The sequence below is a fragment of the Bos grunniens genome, chromosome 2 (assembly GCF_055505025.1).
Source record: "Bos grunniens cultivar Pamir isolate PY7600 chromosome 2, Bosgru_T2T1.0, whole genome shotgun sequence".
Taxonomy (NCBI): Eukaryota; Metazoa; Chordata; class Mammalia; order Artiodactyla; family Bovidae; genus Bos; species Bos grunniens.
In genome coordinates this window covers 1,713,513-1,731,206 of record NC_141166.1, presented here as the reverse complement: position 1 = coordinate 1,731,206, position 17,694 = coordinate 1,713,513, and the positions used below count along the sequence as shown (strand labels likewise).

The following is a 17,694-nucleotide window of genomic DNA, read 5'->3' as shown; positions in this document are numbered from 1 at the left end:
AGGGGCGGTGGGAGTCTATTTCAGAGAGTCTAGGTAAACGGTGGCCAGGAGGGATGCTGGGGGGAGGCTGTGGGGTCTTTGCTAACCACCCGGAAACCACCCAGCCCTGGGGCTGAGTGAGTTGTTCTGAGGCTTGCACCCCCAGAGAGAACACCGGGGTTCGCAGGGAGGAGCACAGGGAGCGACTTCCTGGGGCTCCAGAGCAAGCCCGTGGGGCCTTTACGGGGTGGCCACAGCCTCCCCGTGGACAGGAAGGAGGGTGTCACTCAGGGCACACGCAAGCTTCCCCAAGGTCCACACCCTGGCTTCACATTGCCACACTCACAGTGCAACTTTCCGGCCACAGCCCAGACCCTCGCCCTGCCATGCTCACTCGGTCCTGGCAGCCGGGCATTTGACCCCTGGGCTTGCATTTTCACATTGTATCATTGCAACTGGCCATGGTGACCCATGGGATGAGTCCCGTGGCCAAGATGGAACAACCTCACAGTCTTAACCAACGTTTGGGCTGTTCAGCCTCAAATTCCTGGAGGCCTAGGCAAGCAGATGCTTCAGCTGCAAGAAAGCCCTCTGCTCCTGCTGTCTAGAGGGAGCCAAATGAGGTTCACGCTGTTTGTGTTTCTGTCCATTTATTAGCCAGTGACGGAAGCACAGCTGGCCCCACACAGAGCACCCATGGAACGGACATACACCTGGAGAAAGCCACCACACCCCTTTCCCTGCCCACCTGAGCTCAGACTGGTCCATCCCCAGAGCCCTCCTGTCCTGAGTGGTCTCAGTGGGTTTGGCCCCACCAGGCCCCTTCTCCTGAGGGAAAGCAGGACATGGAACGTTGACCTGGGGTCAACAGAAAGCCCAGGACTGATCCTACCAGGGGTCTCCCCTCCTGCAGAGAGCCCCAGGGCCACTAAAGCACCTTATGTCTTATGAAGGATGTTCTTCACCCTTGTACCCAGTCTTCCCAGTCTCCAGGAATTCCCCAAGCCAGATTTCTAAAGGTCAGATGATGAGATGTTTCTCAGGCTAAGTAAGGAGTCGCTAATGTTGCTTCAGCATACGTCTAGAAGCACGTGCTCTGCTGGGCGCTGGGCAAGGGCGATTTCCACAGCTGGTCAGAGTTGGAATGCTGGTCCCACCTCAGTCTAACAGACCTCTGCTCCTTCCCTGTGGGTGAGGCTCTGGGCTAAATCTCTCCTGTCCTGTGACTTTAACAAATGAGTTCCCCTGCAGAGCGAGAGGCAATCAGACCAAAGCAGGATCGTGGGTCCTTCCTTCATTAGAACACACAGGCCAAGAGGGCAGAGGAGGGGTGTGGATGTTTCTAGACTCCGGAGGGAACTAGGCTCCACACAGAGGATTTGGGGAAGGAGAGGGGAATGTTTGGAGGAGTCCCCGTGAGTCATGCAGATCTGCAAGACAGACCACAATAAACGAGGTCCTTCTTGGGAAGCCAAGGGGATCAAGTCTGAGAACCGCATGGGCAGCAGGCGAGGCGTGTGAACACTTGGAGGAAAATGCCTCCGAGCGGGTGCTCCGTCCGGAACCTTGGGGTCTCTTGATACTTATTGTTCAGGGGCCTGTTTCGGCCTCCATCGCCCAGGCGGACGGCCCACCCCAGGGCTGAAGGGTGGAGGCGGCTGGCTCAGGGCTCCATGTGCCACCACTTGAAGGAGAAGGGCTGCCGGCGCACGTTGGTGCCGCAGTGCACCTCGCCGTGCAGCATGTGGTACGGGGTGAAGTCGTCGATGAAGGTGCAGTGGAGACCCAGCGGCTCCAGCAGGGACCGCACCTTCTCCTCCAGGCAGCAGCGGCCATTGATGACGGGCCCGAAGGGCTTGGGGATGCCCAGGTGCTGGCCCAGCACCAGCATGTTCACCTGCAAAGCGGGCGCCCAGGTCAGGGGCAGCATCGGCTCCCACCCAGCACCTTCTCTATGCTCAGCAGGGCCTGGTGCTGTCTTTGAAGCCACCTCGCAAACAGCCACTCGCCTCTCAGACAGCGAGGGAGGGACGTGGCCTGGCAAGAACCCTAACCAGCTGTGCACGTGCAGAGCTCACGATGAGAACTTCTCTGGCGGCTGCCCTCCTCGTTGGTAGGCAGCTGCCATGTCTGTGCTACGGAATCCTGAACTCCCAGGCTACAGCTGATGGGACCAGGGTAGATGTGTGACCCAAGCGGGGCCAATCAGATTCCCTCCTCGGCTGGTGCCGTTAACATGGTGGGAGAGCTGAGTCTCTCTCTCCCTGTGTCTGCCCTTCGGTGTGGCCATATTCATGTCTGTCCCCTGGGACACAGAGGCTAGGGAGGCCAAGAAAAGGAGGAGGCAGTGGTGGGGGTGGGGGTGGATGAGCAGTGTAGCCGTGGAAACAGGAGCTGGTTCCAGGCCCTCCTAACGCCCCCCACAGCGGCCACCCCGCCACAGGCCTTCCTGGGGTCTTTAGGCTAAATCTTCGGCTCTGGCCGAAACCCACTTTGGTGGTCTTCTGTTTCCTACAAACACAAGAATCTGGAGCACTGCACAAGCTTCTGGGGGCACGGGCCTTATTGCAAAGCCTCCTTGGAGATGCAGGAAGGAAAGGGAGTGATAAGAGGCTTTGCAAGAGGGGAAATCAAGGAGGGCAAACAGTCAGAAAGGGGAAGGAGAAGGAGGGATGAAGCAAGGGTGGTGTGGACAGGCTGCCCGCAAGCCTCTGATGATGGGTGAGTCTGGTTCCTCCGAGGGATGGAGGTGGGGAGGGCTCGAGAGGGAGGGAAAGAGGCAGGAGGGAGCTGTGCTGCTCGAAGGGTGGGCCTCAGAGAGCGCCTGGGGGTTCGCTGTTAGAAAGGCAGCGAGTCTCAGGCCCCTGCGGGATCGGAACGCCTGGGGTGGGGCCCCGAGGTCCCCGTGTTCCAGATGCAAGTTCAAGTTTCAGAGACAGCAGAGGCAAAGCCCCCAGGCTCAATCAAAGGCCACTTCTTCCACGGAGCCCTCTTGGGTCTCCAGGCCTACCTCTCAGGCTGGAAGTGCTTTGTTTCACCTCTGATCTGGCACACCACTTTATCATACAAGGTAGATCTTTGGGACAAACCCTCAGAGAGGTGAAGCGAGTTTCTCCCCGACCAGATTTGACTGGTAGCTCCTTGGGAGCAGGGAGCAGCCTGAGTCATCTCTGCATCTCACACAGGGAACGTTAAATATGCAGGGGGTGGGTGAGCGTCCGGGAGCCGGGGGAAAGGGCTGTCTGACCTTCCGGTGGATGCTACCCGCATGGCCTCACGCCATCTTTCGCTCACTGCACAAATACCAGCTGGGTCCCTGGGAGGAGAGGACGGCCTTCCCAGACGGCCCTGGAGTGCAGGCTTGGCCAGTGAGCATTCCGTGGTGATTGTAACAACCGGTCAAGAAGAGGTCCTTCCGCTGGGACCGTGGGACCTCTGAGTCTCCCTGCCCCCAGCCCCGGCCCCTCAACCCCAACACAGCGGTGCCGGGCGTTTGGCCCCCGGGGGAGTAGAGGCTTGGCGCCTAATCTGACAAAACCCAAAGTCCCGGCTGACGGCCTCACCAAGTCCGGGAAGAAGGCCACGGCCTTCCTCCTCTCCATCTTGAAGAGCTGCGGGATGTCCACGATGTCCCGCTCGGCCAGGCCCAGCTCCCGCTTCAGCACCTCCCGGTTCCAGTCGATGCAGCTCTGGGGAGGGGGACGGGGAAGTCAGGGAGGCCTTGCAGGTGTGGTGGGGGGAGGCCCACGGGGGCACGTCTGGTTAAGGATGGACAAGATGCCCAAGTGCCCACAGGTCAGGCCTCCACACGAACCTACTCCTTGTGAGCCTTCATCAAAACATGCCTGCTCAGGTCCCCCCGCCACAGCTTCACCCCCTGGCAGGGGGCACGAGAGTGCGGCTCAAGGTGCCCTGTCCTCCACCCGCTGGTCCCCCCGCCACAGCCTCAGCCCCTGGCAGGGGGCACGAGAGCGTGGCTCAGGGTGCCCCGTCCTCCACCCGCTGGTCCCCCCGCCACAGCCTCACCCCCTGGCAGGGGGCACGAGAGCATGGCTCAGGGTGGCCCGTCCTCCACCCGCTCCCTTCTCGAGCCTCACTCCTCCGGGATCTCCTTCAGTCTTACGTTCAAAACACTAGACACCGCCAACTTCCATATTTCCACCCCCCAGCCACTATCCCACGGACAGAGGAGCCTGGTGGGCTTCAGTCCATAGGGAAGCAAAGAGCCAGACATGACTGAACACTCACACAGGAGCCACTTTATAAAGCCCAATGCTTTCCCTCAGCTCAGACGTGCAGGCACAACCAGCCCTGCGCATCTCCACTTGGGTGTCTGACGGGCACGTCAGAGGTGAGGAGTCATTTCTACCCACCCCTCCACACCCTCCCTTCCGCATTCTTCAGCCCTGGAAACTAATCGCTGCTCAGGCCCAAATGCATGGACATGTATACGCTACCATACATAGCCAGCAGGAGCTTGCCTACAGCACAGGGAGCTTAGCTAGGGGCTCTGATGACTTAGAAAGGTGCGTGGAGGGTGCAGGAGGGCAAGGAGGGGTGTTATACAACAGACCCACTTCCTCCTAAAGCGGAGGCTAACACACCATCATAAAGCAATCGGGTTCCGGGTGGCTCAGTGGGTAAAAAGTCCGCCCCCAGCGCACGAGGTGCAGGGGAGGTGGGATCCATCCCTGGGTCGGCAAGATTCCCTGGAGGAGGGCCTGGCAACCGTTCCAGGACTCTTGCCTGGAGAATCCCGCGGACAGAGGAGCCTGGCGGGCTATGGTCCACGGGGTCGCAGAGGGTCGGGCATGACTGAGCGACTAACCACGCGCACGCGAACCCCAGTGAAAGAGAAAACCCTGCTCGACGCCGCCCCTCCTCTCACTCTGCCTCCGTGTCAGCAAGTCCCGGGCTCCTCCATCTGCTTCCAAAACGCGCCGACCTGACCCCGCCCCCCACGCGGGTACAGCGCCGTCCCCTGCGGCCGGGCCTCCGGCTTCTTGCGCCACGCGGTGACCACGACAAGGCTCTCACAGCTGCCCCTCGCAGGACTCGAGCTGCCGAGGGCCCGCTGCGAGCTCCAGCCCTGCAAGCCAGCCTGTGCGGGCGCCCAAGGCCCACACCCGCTGCGCACGGACAGTGGCTAAGCGCAGGGGCAGAAGGCGGACGGTGTCTGGCCCGCGGCTCACCCCGCTTTGCTGAGCCTGACCCGGGCTGCAGGCCGTCAAGGACCAGCTCGCCCTGCCTCCTCCACTCGCTTCCTCCCTCCCTCCTGCAGGCATGGTCCCTAATTTGGTCCCTGCGACGGTCACCCCCGCCCGGGAGTGCGCTTCTCAGAGGGCCCTGTGCTGGATATTGTCTGTCCTTCTGGACCCACTGCCCCTTCTTCCCTGCGCTGCGTCCTGGGAGGCTGACCTTTGGGAACCAGGGGCTCCTGTACCCGCAGGCTTCCCGCTGGGCTCAGCCCGTGGGGGCGGTGGCAGAAGGTGGGGGCGCTGCTGGGAGAGTGTACTTGGGGTCACGGCAGGGTGGCTGTGCAGTCCCAGCTCCTGTCTTACAACCTTTTTTTTTTTTTAAATTTCTTTCTTTAATTGGGGGCTAATTACAATATTGTGGCCGTGTTTGGAGCGACCCCTCCAGGCTCCAGTAACATGCTCCTCGGCCAATTCCTCCAGGCCTTGGGGAGGTGAGAGCTCCCCTCTTCCGACCCTGGGAATGTGGAATAGGCCCCTGCTGATTTCCTCAAACTGCCCTGCGCCTTTGTAATCCTCCCTTTACGGAAACCCCTCTCTGGTTATCCGATCGCAGTGCCCTTGCTTCCTGCTGGGACCTCCTGTCACCACCCCCGCCCCTTGCCCTAATAGAAGACAGATCCCTCAGCCCAGCAGCAGAGAGATCATTCCAAAGCCTAAGTCTGATCGAGTCTGTCCTGCACTCGGATCCCCAGACGGCCTCCAGTCGCGCTCAGAGTCACAGCCAGGGCCCCAGCGCTGCCCTGCGGGGCCCTGGGTGGCCCCGTCTCTCCTCGTTCCTCTGGGGCCCCCAGCTTTGTCCTTAAACGCTCCAGGCCTCTTCGTTCCGCCTCAGGGCCATCGTGTGTGCTGTTCCCTCTGCCTGGAATGCTTGTCCTCACATGCACCTGGCATGGCCCCTCATTTCTCTCGAGTGAAAGCCGGGATTTAGAGACTCTCTGTCTGGGCCTCTCACCCACCTCCCTGAGCTGTCCTAAACCGTGAGCCTCAGACCTCTGTCCACAGCCCCGTCCCCAGCCATGCCTACCCCCACGCCTGGCCCGTGGCCCTGGTACCTGCACAAACTTATTGTAGCTGATGAGGTTTCCGTTGGAGAGGACCTGGCTGATGGAGACGGTGTTGACCTCCTGGTTGCCTGTGAAGGAGAGGGGCAGGGTGGGAGCAGCACCAGCAGAGGCCAGGCTCGCAGGCGAAAGGCTGGTGAGCCGGCAGCTCCCAGGCGTTTCCTCCTGGCCTCTAAGCAAGCCTGGGTATGCGAGGACGGCAAGGGCGGGCTGCTGCAGCGCATGGACCTGAGGCCTTCATCTGAGCACATCAGAAGTGGTGATGCTCCTTATTGGAAATGTAACCCCCTACCCCCACCGGGCATTGGATGACGATCGCTCGTTTTTTGGCTAATGGTGCGGCGTGGAGCTGGGTCACCCACCTGCCCACCAGGACCCGCCCTGATGGACACTGCTGAACCCAGTCCCTGACCTCCAAGAGGCGACTGCACGGCAAAGGGGCTCCCCCAGACTCATCTCTCCTGGCCTAATGAAGTGCTCGTGGAGACAGGCAGGACAGGGGAGGTCAGAGCCAATATCTTGAGACGCTCACAGCTTCCATTTACTAATCTCTTACCCTGCGCAGGCCCTGAGTCCAAGGCTCCACACTCAACACCTCATTTAGTCCTCACAGCAACCCCACGAGGCATGCGTCAACACCCCCACTTTACAGATGAGGAAACTGAGGCTTAGAGAAGTAAAAAGATTTGCCCCAGGTTTTGCAGCTGGGAAATTGGGGTACTGGTGATTCAGACCCAAGCCAAGTGCTCATGAAGGGCTGAAGCCTCGACCAAGGGCTGGACCCACCTGCCCATGTGCAGGCTCGGTTCCCCCCACTCCCGTCGGAGTAGAGATGTGGGTCCACAGCATCCCCCTGAGGCCGCTGGGCCAGCAACTTCCCCTTGCTGAGCCCTACATTCTCGGGTGTAAAGCAGACTGAGTCACCCTCACAGGCCCCCCTGAGGTCAGATGGGGTCACATGCCTGGAGCACGCAGCCTGGGGCCTGACACACGGTGGGTGACCACTGAGACGCCAGGCATCAGTGGCTGCTGCGCTGGTATCAGCTCTCTGGGGCCATCCGGTGGTTACACGTGGCCCGACAGCTGTGGGCTCAGCCTCTCTCTGGGCCCTGCTCACTGCAAACCCCTGCTTCTAAGGAAGGTGAAGACGGCTTTCCCTCTGCCCGGTACATGAAATTTGGATTTGAGAATTTTCCAGGTTTGATCTGAGCTAAAGGAGTCTGTTCACAGTCCCAATGGGAGAGAGGGGGATGGGGGCAACTGTATTTCTTCCATTTTACAGCTGGGGCTCCGGGGGGTGGGAAATAGATGTAGGAAGTTGCATGTGGGAGCTTTTAAGTTCTATGAATGCTTTTCTCTTGGAGGGAGGTTTGGTCCATGGCAGGAATGTTCCTGAGCCCGGGCTCCAAGCTCCCAATAGATGTTCCACTGATCAGTCAGATTTCACTCGCAAAACACAAACTATTCAGACTTTCAAGACAGGGAGGGGCAGAGCATCGAATCCCAAGTGCTAGGCCCTTCGGCACAGAGGCCCCTGTATGACCGCGCTGGTCACACGCCCCAGAGTGGACCCTGTCTCTGAGTGGCCGTGGCCAACCCCCCATCATGAACCGTGGCGCTCCCTGCCAGACTGTGACTCTGCTGTGCCCGCGGCCAACCCCCCATCATCCTCCGGGGCACTCCCTGCCAGCTCTGCTCCTGCTGTGGACTGCGGGGCCTGCTGAGCCAAGGGGTCTCAGACCTGGGGGACAGGCCACCTTAGAGCAGGACATTTCCCTCTCGAGCCGTGATGTGGCAAGGGGGACAGGAAAGCGGTGATGGGGGCACAGCACCCACCGGCAACCCCTTGGAACAGGAGGGCGCCCCCGTGGCCCCACTTCTGCTTTTCCTGGAAGAGCTTGAGGCAGGCGCTGGGGCTGGCCAGGAGCATCCGGAAGCCCTGTGTGCAGAGAACAGACTCAGCTGAGCCCCTCTCCTCCGCTCGGCTCAGTCTCGGGCCCAGATCTGTCCCCCGGGTCCTCACCTTCCCGTCAGCGACAGGGACGAAGCTCAGAAACTCATCCACATGGCCAACTGCCAGCCAGTCCACGAAGAGCTCGACGGGCGGCTGCACCCTCTGGGCATGCAGGAAGTCCCGGACCACCTGAGTGACCCGGCGGCCCCTTGACCTGGGGCCCAAGGGGTCAAAAAAACTTTAACTGAAGAGAATATACACAGAAACAGAAGGACGAGAGTTCAAGATTCTGCAACATCTGTAAAAAGCTTGCACTGCCTTTGTAATCAGGAAAGATGATGAATAAATATACATTTAAGTTACACTCAAGGTGAGTTCTCTATGAGGCAGACACAGGCAGCTCAATCACAGCTTACCATCCCGGTCTCCCCATCCAGGTAGATCCTCAGGATCACCCTCAGACCCACCCTCATGTTCTCCAAGTGACAGATGTCACCCGCATATTCAACCCGCGGCTGGGCAGTTCTTCCTAGAGTCTAACTGACATCTCTCTTGCTGCAGCCTCAGCTTCCCACATATCAGCAGGGAGAGAGGGTGATCTTGTCTCACAGCCCCAGGATTTTATTTTCGTGAACTCAAACCCCCTTTTACTCTTGCCTTCTGAAAAAGTATTGAATGGCATGGCCCAAACGTCCTCTGTCTGTGAGATCATGCGTTTGAAGACAGGTGGTCCCCTTCAAAGCTTCCGGTTTCACCTGTTATCTGAGCACAAGTCTGCTCTAACCACTTTGCTGAATTTGGTTGGCTCTGTCTTGCTCTCTTCCCACAGCAAATAACCGTTGTCACACGATTCCTTTTGTTTTCCGTCAGCACCCCTGTATCGTGTTACTCCCCTTCTTTGCGTCACTGCTGTCTCCGTTTTCATGTCCTGTACCCCCCTTTCGCTCTCAGGGAAAGATCTGATATTAATCATTTACATCGCAGTGTGAACAAGCCTTGATTTAAATGCAATTTCTCCTGGGACTGTTGAGGCTTAAAACCGTTTTCTTCTATAATTATTCACTGGTATTGACATGGATTTATTTTCTGAATCCAAAGACCCAAGTCTGGTCATAACTTTGCCTCCTGTGTGACCTTCCCTGGGTGACTCACCCTCTCTGGGCCCACTTGTAAAATGAGAGTGTTGGACGGAATGAGCTCTTGGGGCCCTGCTTGCTCTGGGCGTCTCAGACCCCTTGAGACGAGTGTGGACGATGTCTGGGGGGCAGGACTGCCATTTCATCACTGATCCTCTCTGCTTCTCTTCCAGGAGTGGGACGGCCCTCCCCCCGCCACCATCACCACCCACCCTCAGTCTCTCACCCAGGCAAGTTGCCTCCGAAGAGGATCCGCCCCAGGGGGTACTCCTTCCCGTTGGCCACCACAGGGGGGCTGACCTCCAGGTTCCCGAAGGAGTCCAGGCCGCTTACAGAGTTGTCTTGTGGTTCCCGGGTCACATAGCCGAAATCTGGACCCTGGTTGAGGAAACGGAGTCAGGCTCGGAGTGGGCAGGCTCACCAGGAAGAGCTTGAACCAACCTGCTGGGCTCTAAGCTCCTTAAAGATGGGGCGAGAGTGGCCACCCATTCTTCAGATGCAAACACTGAGTCAAAGATGGACATCTGAGCTGACTGCTATTTCCTGCATGCTCATGCCTGCCGAATCTGGGACATACACAGCCCTCCAGCTCTGCTGCCGTTTCAGAGCGTGTTATTCCCCCTGGTCACGGGGATACAGCAGAGAGGGCCAGGTGGTCCCCACACCCCCGTTAGATGTGGAGCCGGGGCTGTGGCCACTCCTTTGTCCTCTGCGTGGCCTCCCATCAGTCCTGCCGCGGGGCGGGTATCTGGCTGCTCTAGAGGGGCCTGTTCTCAGGGCCTAAGGGGCAGGTGATGGTCCTTTGAGCCTCAGCTTTCAATCTAGGAAAAGGGACAACTCCCCAGGGTGTCTCTTAGAAGGAATTTAGACAGTCCTGAGGCCAGGAGAGAGCTCCTCCCACCTTCATGCCCCAGCGAGGGGTGGGAAAAGCCTCCACTCTCTATGGCGCCAAGGGGGTCTCCCCTTTTTTCTCAGGAGGGGTCTGTAGGACATATTCTCTCCCTTTTTATGGAAGCAGAGTTGAGTACGACGGTTTGTTAATTTCTGATGTGAAGAAAGTGACTCAGTTATACATATATATACGCGTTCTCTTTCTTATTCTTCTCCACTGTGGTTCATCGCAGGATACTGAAGTCGGTGCCCTGTGCTGCACAGCAGGATCTCGTGGTCTGTCCATCCTGTGCATTAGCTGAGCCCAACTGCCAGTCCTCCCCTCCCCTCTCCGCGTCCCCCTTGCCAACCACAAGACTGATCTCAGTGTCTGTGAGTCTGTTTCCGCTTCACAGGTAAGCCCATTTGAAGACACCCGCTTTATTACCAGTGATAACACCAGCTATCTATGTTTGTGCTTTCTCTGCTTCACAAACATCTCTGAGACCTGGGCTAACACATTTTTACTGATGAGGAAATTGAGGCTCAGAGAGGGGAACTTACTCATGTAGGGTCACATAGCACGTGGGTGACAGAGCCGGGCTATTCTGACTCCAGAGCCCACGTTCTTCTCTTTTTACTTGGAGGACAATTGCTCCACAGTGTTGGGTTGGTTTCTGCCACGCGGCGTGAAGCAGCCCTAAGTATCCAGGCGTCCCCTTCCTCTTGAACCTTCCTCCCACCTCCCACCCCAAAGTCTATGTTCTTAACAGCTGCACTCTCCTGCCTCCCCTCCCCATCTGGGGTTCCCAGATTTAATAAATGAATATAGAGCATGCTCAGTTCAATTTGAATTTTATATAAACAATAAATGTATTTTTAGTATACTCCATGCAGTGTCAGACTTTATTTTTGGGGGCTCCAAAATCACTGCAGATGGTGACTGCAGCCATGAAATTAAAAGACGCTTACTCCTTGGAAGGAAAGTTATGACCAACCTAGGTAGCATATTCAAAAGCAGAGACATTACTTTGCCAACAAAGGTCCGTCTAGTCAAGGCTATGGTTTTTCCACTGGTCATGTACGGATGTGAGAGTTGGACTATAAAGAAAGCTGAGCACTGAAGAATTGATGCTTTTGAACTGTGGTGTTGGAGAAGACTCTTGAGAGTCCCTTGGACTGCAAGGAGATCCAACCAGTCCATTCTAAAGGAGATCAGTCCTGGGTGTTCATTGGAAGGACTGATATTGAAGCTGAAACTCCAATACTTTGGCCACCTGATGCGAAGAGCTGACTCATTTGAAAAGACCCTGATACTGGGAAAGATTGAGGGTAGGAGGAGAAGGGGACGACAGAGGATGAGTGTTTGGATGGCATCACTGACTCAATGGACACGGGTTTTTGTGGACTCCGGGAGTTGGTGATGGACAGGGAGGCCTGGTGTGCTGCAGTTCATGGGGTCGCAAAGAGTTGGACACAACTGAGTGACTGAACTGAACTGATGCAGAATATGGGACATACTTATGCTAAAACAGTTCTCATGGTTTAGCTGACATTCAGCCTTAGCCCGGCTTCTCCTATATTTTACCTGGCAACCCTACTCCCATCCCTGAAGAGCACGGCTCCCAGTCTGGCCCTCGGGGCAAAGCCCCTCGGCCTGCAGGCCCAGCTGTGGTCGCGAACACTCACCAGGATTCTTTTGTAAGGGAAGTTCTGCAGCTCGCCATTCCTGGGGGAGTCAAAGACCACCGGGAAGGTTTTGTGCGGCGCCTGGATGTAGCCCAGCTCCATCTCGTCCTGCAGACCCGGGGGACACCAGTGGTGGATGGTCAGCAGCTTACCCCCCTCTCCTGGCACTCAGGGCTTTGGGGAAGACTGTTCACTCTGCCTCAGGCCTGCTCTACCCTTTGAGGACTGAGGCGGGCAGAGGCCGTGATACCTGCTGGCTGGAGGAAGGGCTGGAGGTTTGGGGGTGGGGCTCTTCTCACCTAGGGCCACAGAGCAAGGCAGGTCAGGAATGAACGAGGACACGGCCTCAGGGTGTCCCTGTGCTGGGTCACAGGGGAGTGGGGGCAGAGAGGGCTTTGGGGTGGCCTGAGTTGGACAAAGAGGCTGCTGGGCACCAGCCATCACACGTGGCCTCCACGTGCGGCCCTGGGGACTGATAGCAAGCAGGTCAGAGGCGGCCTGAGGAGGCACAGATCTGCCTCCTTTCGAGCACGTGCCGCGCCCAGGTCAGTCCTGAGCCCCCTGGTCCTGGAGGCAAAGAAAACCAAGCACTGATGGACCGTGTGTCCAGCGAGAAGCTCGCTAGAGTGTCCCCGGCCCAGCTCCAAGCGTTTCACGAGCGCTAACTCCTGTAGCCTCACAATACGCCTTTGGGGAGGCACTGCGATCATCCCATATCACAGCAGATGAAAGTGAGGAACAGCCGGTCTCGTTATCCGCCCAAGGACACACAGCTAGTCAACAGCACAGCCAGGATCCAGACCAAGCCAGTTCTTGCCCTAGCGTCCCGTCCTGAAACAACTCCTGGGACGAACTTCCAACTGAAACGGAAGCTTCTTAGCTTGGTGTTCAAGGCCTCTCACCTCAGTTCTTACCCTTTGCAGAAGCTTGCGTGCATGCTAAGTCGCTTCAGCCACGTCCAGCTCTGTGTGACCTTATGGACAGTAGCCCACCAGGCTCCTCAGATTCTCCAGGCAAGAACACTGGGCTGGGTTGCCATGCCCTCCTCCAGGGGACCTTCCCGACCCAGAGATCGAGCTGCTATCTCCTCTGCCTCCTGCATTGGCAGGCAGGTTCTTTACTGCTAGTGCCACCTGGGACGTCCTCACAGAAGCTTGATCCTGGCCAAGGAGCACAGCTGATGCCCCTTCTCACATCTCCCACCTCTGGGCCTTTGCGCAGGCCAGCCCTCTGCCAGGACCACCGCTCACGGAGCTCCAGCACCGCCCTCACCAGCTCTGCGGCCCGAGGCATCTTGCCTCACTGAGAGTTCCTTCTTCACTGACAGGGCATTGTCAGGAAGATGAAATGATGCTGGGCATGGCCTGCAGGGAGTGCTCGATAAACCGCACAAGTCATTATCCATTTGCCAAATCTGGTCCAGCTCAAATGCCCCCTCCAGGCAGTCCACACTGATCTCCTTCACAGACAAGGGTGATTCCACCCGCCTCCAGGCCCCCAGCACCCCTGATCCGTCTTAGACAGCTGGAACAGCGATTTCCGTCCCATTCATTCTCTGCACCAGGGCTTCTCAGCCTCGGCTCTCTTGACACTTGGAACCAGCTAGTTCTTTGTCGTGGGGGCTGTCCTGTATATCGTAGGATGTTTGGCAGCATCCCTGGGGCAAAAACGACCTTCCATGGAGGATCACTGGTCCAGGCCGTTGAGGACAGGGAGCCGGCGTCCCCACCTGTGCCATCCCGCCCCCCCACCCAGTACCTAGCCCAGACCTGTGGGTGAATGGATGTCATATTCAATGTCAGTGTGCCTGAGTCTCCAGAAAGTTCTGGAGAGGGGGGAGAGCTCTGGGTCTAGAATTAGAAAGAGCAGGGCCCTGGGGAGGGCGGATGCAACCCTGGTCCTCCTGGATATTCCCAGCAGCCCCTGTGTTGGAGGGGCCACCTCTCCCGCAGGCCGGGGTCACTCGATGCGCTCACAGCCCAGAGGCCACGGTACCTGGATCCAGCGGTCATTGCGATTCTCGGCCTGCGGGCAGACAGTCAGCTTGCAGCCAGCCCTTCTGGCCAGCTCCGCCACCGCATGCACGAAGCACGTGTTGTTCTTCACGCTGCGGACAAGCCCAGGGAGAGTGTTCAGGACGAGCCCGGGGGGAGTGTTCAGGACGAGCCCAGGGGGAGTGTTCAGGACACAGGCAGACACAAGGGCCAGAGCAGCCAGCAGGGTCAGAGGACACCCGGCCCCGACTCACCGGCACACGTACACCTCCAGGGGCGGCTGGGTGCTGGGTGTCATGATCCAGGGGGCCACTCGGAACACCACGGTGTCGGTGAAGATGGGGGACTCGGAGAAATCCTGCAGGTTGAGACCGGAGGGGAAGCAGACTGGCCTCGGGGCCCCGCGCCTGGCTGGGTCAAGGACCACCGTGGACTCAAGCAAGCTGCTAGCTCCTTAGTTTCTGGAGAGGCAGCTGTGGGTGGCCAGGATCCTCCACGCCGGGGGCGCCCACCTCTCCTGGGCAGGGAGGCCGTTGCCCACCCTGTCTGTCCTGGCCGCCCCTACCTCGTTGGAGTCGTCCAGCAGGGTGACGTGGAAGGCGACGAGCCCCGAGAAGCCGGCGTCGGGGAAGGACAGGCCCTCCACGAAGAAGCGCTCCTCGTCGCCGTGGAAGCGGTGCACCTCGTAGGACACCTTGTTCTGGCCGAGCACGTGCCGGTACGCCTCGCAGGAGTCCTCGGGGCCTGGCAGGGGCAGAGGGGCCTCGCGAGGGGCCCGGGAGCAGGAGGCATCACGCAGCCTCCCCAACACGATGGAACCACCACAACACAACCTCCCCAACACGATGGGAGCCACACAACCACCCCCGCTTCCCACCTCCCACTCGCAGAGGACAGAGAGGCTCACACCCGAGTGCGGGCAGGTCTGGGTGGGGCAGGGAGGGCGTTCCTTTCTAAGGTGGCGCTCAGATCTTTCAGAGGGCAATTTGGTGGCATCTAGCAAAGCAATGTTTGCCCCTAACCAGCAAGTCCCTGTCTAGCTGTCTTTCCTATAAAATACAAGTGGCAGGCGTTCACAGATTATTTACTGAGCATCTACGATGCCCCTAGGAGGTGTGGTTCAGGGCTCAGGACACCGCTGTGAGCACGGTCCCTGCCCTCCAGGAACCAAGATTTCTGCAAAATCAAACCACCACAAAAACCGTACGTTCACAGGACCAGATCAGTTACAGCACCTCCACGCTTTGAAATATGACGCGGCTGTGGAGGAAGGCAAAGCAGAGCTAAACAAACACACAGAGAGACGTGAAGGATGCATAACTCGGTGAGAGAAACCATGTGGACAGCAGAATGTGGACGCACGCTCACGCACGCACCAAGCACGATCAGTGCACATAAAAAAATGTCCGGAAGAACACACACGAAATGGCCAACAGAGGACACGTGTTAAGACTCAGGTTTTGGAGTTGGGTAGAGAACTCTCATTTTTAACTTTACATACTTCCGTATTTCTAAAATGAGCGTATTACTACTCGTATTGTGTTGCCCCAAAAGTTACATCTTACAGAAAAACCCAAATACATATTTGTATTTTTTGAAGTATTATATATCCTTGCTTGCATTCGTGATAATGACACTGTAGCTATGTAAAGCAATGGTTTGGGGTTTATCGGGGTGGGCGGGAGATGCAGACTGAACGTAGGAGCCAGGGTGTCTGGGACTGGCTTTGAAACACTTCAGCAAACAAGAAAGGACAGATCAAGTAAGAGAAGCAAAATAGCGATCCTTGTTGAATCTGAGTGGTTGGCATATAAGGGTTCTTCACAGTGTTATGCTTCTGGGTATGCTCAAAAGTTTTGATAATCAAAATTTTTAAACGTGCTTAAAATATGTTTAAAAATGCATTCATCTGCTAAAACCATCTTGGGCACGGCTGTGCCAGGGACACCAGGCAACCAGTCGTGAAACTCGCGCATCTGATGCTTCTTCCTCTGGGCCCTCAAGGCGGCCCCGGAGCCAGAGCAGAGCCTGCACCCCAGCCTGGGTGGGGAAACTGAGCACCCCCCACCCCCCGGGCAGGGAAGGAGGGCATCAACTCACCGCAGGCGTGGAACACCCGCGCCCGCTCGGCGTCAGCGCTGGAAGTGTGGAGGACGAGTTTGTGGTCGTCAAACAGGGCATTGGGGCCTTGTGTCCGCAGAATCATCACAGACATGTCTTCTAGGTCTGGGAAGCCAGACCCAGGGCAGCGGCTCAGGGGGCCTCCGGCACCCCAGCCCTCCCCAGGGCAGAGGGTGCCAAGTCCTGGGTCTCTGAGCCCCAGCTCTGCCCGCCCCGTGGAAATACTGAGAACCACCAGGACAAAAGCCGGAGCATGCCTGTACGTGTGTGAGTGGTGAGATGCTTCCTGCCCTCTCTGTGCCTCCGTTTCCTCCTCTGCCCATAGAAACAGAAGTGCCAAGTGGCCAGCCCGCTGCCTGGCCCAGGGCAGGACTGCAGGAGCAACGTACGGTGAGAAGGCCGTCCGGGCAGCAGGCGGGTAAGGGCTCTCCTTTCAGGCCCAGTGTCACTTGCTGCTGCCCTGGGCCGGCCCCTCCCTCCCGGAGCCTCAGTGCTCCAGTCTCTGAAATGATCCTGCCACCTTTCAGAGTAGCTTGGGCATCTCGTGGGTGAAGCCCCTGACCCACACCCAGGACACTGCCAAGGCGTCCTTCATGGGGCCATGCACACAGCTCAGGATGGACTTAGAATGTGGAAAGTGCTCAGTTGTGTCTGACTCTTTGCAACCCCATGGACCATACAGTCCATCGAATTCTCCAGGCCCCCATGAACTACACAGTCCATGGAATACTCCAGGCCAGAATACTGGAGTGGGTAGCCTTTCCCTTCTCCAGTGGACCTTCCCAACCCAGGGATCGAACCCAGGTCTCCCGCACTGCAGGTGGATTCTTTACCAGCTGAGTATACCAGGGAAGCCAAAGAAGGCTGGAGTGGGCAGCCTATCCCTTCTCCAGGGGATCTTCCCGACCCAGGAATCAAACCTGGTTCTTCTGCATTGCAGGTAGATTCTTTACCAGCTGAGCCACCAGGGAATATGGGGCATCTCTGAAATCCAGGCCAGTGATGCCAGCGGGAAAGAGGCTGGATTTGGGTTTATAGGAACCTTGGACCTGCCGCAGGCTGACTGAGTGACTTCGGGGATCCCCTGACCTCTGAGTGTCAATATCTGCATCTCTGAATTTGGGGGAGGCTGCCCTCCTGCTTGGATGCTTAGATGAGAATTTGGGGAAAGGCTCTGACGCACAGTAGGTGCTCAGCATTAGCACTTTCCAAGCCTGGAGGGGGAGGAAGAGGAGGCTGCTCCTCTCCAGAGCTCTGCCCTGGCGGGGGTGCCTGCTGGCGCTGGGGTGCTGGGGAGGGGCAGGTTTTAAGGAACATTAAGGCTTGCCTGGAAGCTGAACCTCGGGCCCCAGGCTCTGCCTTCAGAGCCCCCTCGTGGGTGAGACTCCTGGCAGGGCGCCCCTCACCTTGCAGGCAGCGCACGTGGTGGTCACAGTTGTCCTGGTCGTCAGAGCTCATACTGTCTCTGTCGCAGTTCACCAGCAGGATGGCTCCGTGCCCACCGGGTCCCCAGACCCACTGCCGCTGCCGATGGCAAAGCACAGCGGTGACGGGGGCTCTGGCCAGGCCTGCGCCCCGCTCCCCGGCTCCCTCCCGGCCTCGTTCCTCAGCCCTCCTCTCTTCTCTGCCCTG

At 58.0% G+C, this 17,694-nt stretch overlaps 1 protein-coding gene across 3 annotated transcripts in view; it reads right to left on the bottom strand.

Moving 5' to 3' along the window:
- Positions 1–612: 612 nt before the first annotated feature.
- PADI3 (peptidyl arginine deiminase 3) overlaps positions 613–17,694 on the bottom strand; it is a 29,905-nt gene continuing 12,823 nt past the window's right edge. For all 3 annotated transcript variants that reach the window (XM_086364174.1, XM_086364188.1, XM_086364181.1), the window contains 12 exons: positions 17,469–17,586; positions 16,042–16,167; positions 14,507–14,685; positions 14,196–14,299; positions 13,943–14,054; positions 11,948–12,055; positions 9,615–9,766; positions 8,322–8,466; positions 8,135–8,237; positions 6,290–6,369; positions 3,543–3,668; positions 613–1,876 (listed from right to left, as the gene is read on the bottom strand). In XM_086364174.1, the coding sequence (XP_086220300.1) occupies positions 1,643–1,876; positions 3,543–3,668; positions 6,290–6,369; positions 8,135–8,237; positions 8,322–8,466; positions 9,615–9,766; positions 11,948–12,055; positions 13,943–14,054; positions 14,196–14,299; positions 14,507–14,685; positions 16,042–16,167; positions 17,469–17,586 (1,587 nt within the window). In that variant the 3' untranslated portion in view covers positions 613–1,642. The remainder of the gene's footprint in view (positions 1,877–3,542; positions 3,669–6,289; positions 6,370–8,134; positions 8,238–8,321; positions 8,467–9,614; positions 9,767–11,947; positions 12,056–13,942; positions 14,055–14,195; positions 14,300–14,506; positions 14,686–16,041; positions 16,168–17,468; positions 17,587–17,694) is intronic.